The sequence below is a fragment of the Charadrius vociferus genome, unplaced genomic scaffold (genome assembly GCF_000708025.1).
Source record: "Charadrius vociferus isolate BGI_N301 unplaced genomic scaffold, ASM70802v2 scaffold2875, whole genome shotgun sequence".
Taxonomy (NCBI): domain Eukaryota; kingdom Metazoa; phylum Chordata; class Aves; order Charadriiformes; family Charadriidae; genus Charadrius; species Charadrius vociferus.
The window spans coordinates 15,663-19,107 of NW_009648433.1; the positions used below are offsets into that span (position 1 = coordinate 15,663).

Sequence of the window (3,445 nt, forward strand, 5' to 3'; positions counted from 1 at the left end):
GTCTTCCGCTGCGGCAGAGGGAGCTGGAGGTTTTCTTGCTATTGCGAAGCGTCACTGTTTGTGGGAAACGGCATTTCTGAGACGCGGAGACCCCGCTCCCCTCCAGGGCAGCGACCTGGAGCCCATGCTGCTTTCAGGGCGGCGCTGAAGCTGCCTCTTGCTGCTCTAGTTTGAGACAGCGCTCTTCCTCAACGGCTGCCAGCTCAAACTGAGACCGTGTGCCTAAAACCCATGACAGCCGTGCTCGACCGGCGATGCTTTGGTACCTCTGGTTACTCCCAAGGCACCGAACGCAGGGACTTTGCCCGGGGAAGGGGACGGCAGGAGGATTTTCTCATCCTCGTGGATTTCCCAGCCCGCCCCCCGTGCCGCGGGGAGCTCCCCAGCTCAGACGGCTGCTGCGGTGTCCGCCCCCCTTATCAAGCTACGGTCAGGCCTGTTCAGCGAGCACGCACCGCCGGTGATCCCGGCTAATCTGAGCTGGAGCACAGACCCAGGAGATTAACCAGGTCTGACTAAATATATCCCCGGTGCAGGCAGCGCTTTCCTCTCCACCCACCCCAGGCAGATCCCTGCTCCGAGCGGGCTCTCGTTACAGCGCATGGGAGGTAATTATAGCAGACAGGCTCCCACAGAGCCTCCCCGCCGGAAGGGTTTGAAAGCAATGCCGCGCTCAGTGCTGAGCGGCAGCCTCAAACCCTCCCAATTTGCCTCGCCAGCTCATTAAGGACACGCAGCCAGAGCAGAGCGTGCTCAGTCCTTCTCCAATGCCCATTACAGCTTGCAGGTTTTAATCGCTCTTGCTCACGGGCAACAAACGCAGCTCCTGACGGAGGCATTCCCCCCAGCCCAGTCCGGCCACCTCAGGTCCTGAGACGGAGCAAACAGGCTCCATCCTGCCCATGTTGTACTCAGAGGCAGCCTGACGTCCCCAGAGAACACGAGCGCTTCGTGGGGCGGGAGCTGTCATTCTTTAAGCTGCTTTATAGACCCAAGGCTTCCTCAGGATCCCAAGGCTCAGGAAAACTCGCTGGGCTGATTCCTTACCCGAGCAGCATTTATGGAAATAAAGCATCTCCCGCGCAGCTCCGGGAGCCCCTGCGCCGCTGGCATCAGCGCTCAGCTCTTTGCTTCACCGCCAGGAGTGAGGCCAGATGTCAGCGCCAGATGTGACAGGGAGCCTCCAACGACAGAAACTCTGGCCAAAATCCCACCTGGGCGGCTCTGCCCGGGGCTCCGCAGGCAGACCCTGGCCGTGGGGCAGGCAGGGGGGCAGACCCTCTCCCAGCTACCTCCAGCAGCTTTGTCTCAAGGCCGAGCCACCGGCAGAGCCCCGGGACATCATCTACACATGGGAGCTTCCAAGCAGGGCAGCCCAAAAGGCTCATCGTCCTGCACGCAGCGGGTTTACGTCCTAAGGAGCCACAGTGTGAGGGCACGAGCCTCCTGTGGTGTTGCCGCAGGCTTCAGAGCGCGCCCGGCAGCAAGTGCTGCTTATGCAGGGGCCGCGCTTCTCCGGAGCCTCGCACAGAGGAGCCAGAGATCCGGCACCAGGTCTGCCGGGGGAGGCAGCACCCCGCCACCCCCGGCTCCCCGTACTCACATTTTGTTGATGATCCTGATGAAGACACTACAGTCCTGGAGCTGTGACAGATCATTGAGGGGATCGGTCCAAACTTTTGTGCTGTTCACCTAGAAATGGGGTGAGACGGTCAGAAGGCAGAAGCCAAAGTCACAACGTGCCACCTCCCAGTCCTTGTAGGGGACAGCAAGAACGGTCTGGGTGTGAGAGCAAAGCCAGCCCTCCCGACCACCCCCCTGCCCTGCCCAGGCGAAGGCTGAACGCAATTCCTGCAGCTCCACAGCCAGCCAGGCCGGCATGGGTCTCGTTTGACACCCTGCTATGCTTTGCTGGGACACGGCACTGCTTTGCAAGGCAGATCCAACAGCCCCTTTATGGTCCAGCTGCTGCTCACATCCCAAGCCTGCTGCCTGCTCCTGCTGCCTGCTCCTGCTGCCTGCTCCAGGCTCGGCTCCGGCTCCCAGGCAGTTTCCACCGCCGGACCAAGCTGTTCCAGCATTTCTGGTTACTCAACAGGAACGGTGAGCAAGGCTTCTCCTGCAAACACCCACTTGCCCAGAAACAGCAGGGACTCGGCTGCCCCCGGACCCGCCCCAGCCAAAATCCCCCACTTGACCGGCCCTGACGTCGTGCCCCCGAGGAGCCGCTGGTGCCAAGTAGGACCCACGCGGGCAGCACGTCCCACCTACGGAGCGAGCTACGGCAGAGGAAAGAGAGGCTTTACCCAAGCGAGGAGAGCCGCAGCTCTCGCGCCGTGAAGAGGCATCTTGTCGAGGCTACCAGGTCACGGCCCGGACCTAGGAACGCCAACAAAGAGGGGGGAAAAAAATAAAAAAAAAAAGAAATGAAGGCCAAACATAGTAGTTGCATTAATATACAGCTCGCACACAGCACCAGGCGTTCGTATCCATCAAGGGAGGATCTACCCTCTGCGCCTGGCCGGCTGTGGGTTGTACGGAGGTGAGCAGCTGGCATCCTCCTGCTTTACAGCAGGCGCTGAGCGGGGAGCGACACTGCCGAGCAGCAGCCGGGTCCTCCCCACAGCCCCCCGGGATTTACCCCAGAGGTGGGGATCCCGACGAGCAAGGCTGAAGGGAAAACTGCTGCTCGTGCTCCTCCTCCCCAGCACCTCCTGCCGTGCCTCCTTCCCTCCCGCTCCCCCCCAAACTTCTCTTAAATGTCTTTTAAGAGAAATTTAAAGGCCTGGCGCTCCAGAGCGCTGCTCAGACCCCGTGCCCAGGCAGGCCGCCCTCACCACCGGTTTCAGCCCCAGCCCCCCGGGGAGGAGGGCAGCATCCCGTTGGGCCCGTCTTTCAGGTCAAACCGCAGCAACACAAAACACCCGGTCGTGGCTCTGGCCAGCGGGCACCGGCAGCTGCCGTCACCCCGAGGAATCCTGCCCGCCTGCCTCGCCATGGGGCGCTGCAGGTGGCCGAGGGCTTCTCCCTCGCTGCGCCGAACCACGGGGTTCCACTGCCTGCGGCAGGCTGGAGGCAAGGAGCCTGACCTGGGCACCCAGCGGGGTCCTGGCGCAGGGGCTGGCAGCTCGTCGGCACTTGCTGCACACCTGGAGGTGGCATTGCCCCCACCGCCAGTCACAGCTGTGCGCCAACAACGCCGGCGGGACTGCCAACATCCCAGGAAAATTTGCCTCCCTCTAGGAAACACGAGCGGCAACTCTAGGGAGAGAGAGAGTGTGGTTCAAATAACAAAAATTTGGCATGTGTAGGGATGCTATGCCAAGAGCCACAGTGGACGTGCGGGACGGGCAAGAGCAGGAAGAAATCCCCCAGTGCTGTGCCGAGAGGCAGCCGACACCAGTGGGATGAAGCAGCCACAGATCGTGGCACGGCCCCCGAGGAG

At 61.9% G+C, this 3,445-nt stretch overlaps 1 protein-coding gene across 1 annotated transcript in view; it reads right to left on the minus strand.

The window, feature by feature from the left end:
- NUMA1 (nuclear mitotic apparatus protein 1) overlaps window positions 1-2,348 on the minus strand; it is a gene marked incomplete at its 3' end in the record, with an annotated part of 17,933 nt that extends 15,585 nt beyond the window's left edge. Inside the window, exons 1-4 of the mRNA XM_009885386.1 lie at window positions 2,307-2,348; window positions 1,604-1,692; window positions 560-588; window positions 123-154 (exon numbers count right to left, since the gene is read on the minus strand). Of these exons, the coding sequence (XP_009883688.1) occupies window positions 123-154; window positions 560-588; window positions 1,604-1,692; window positions 2,307-2,348 (192 nt within the window). The remainder of the gene's footprint in view (window positions 1-122; window positions 155-559; window positions 589-1,603; window positions 1,693-2,306) is intronic.
- Window positions 2,349-3,445: the final 1,097 nt, after the last annotated feature.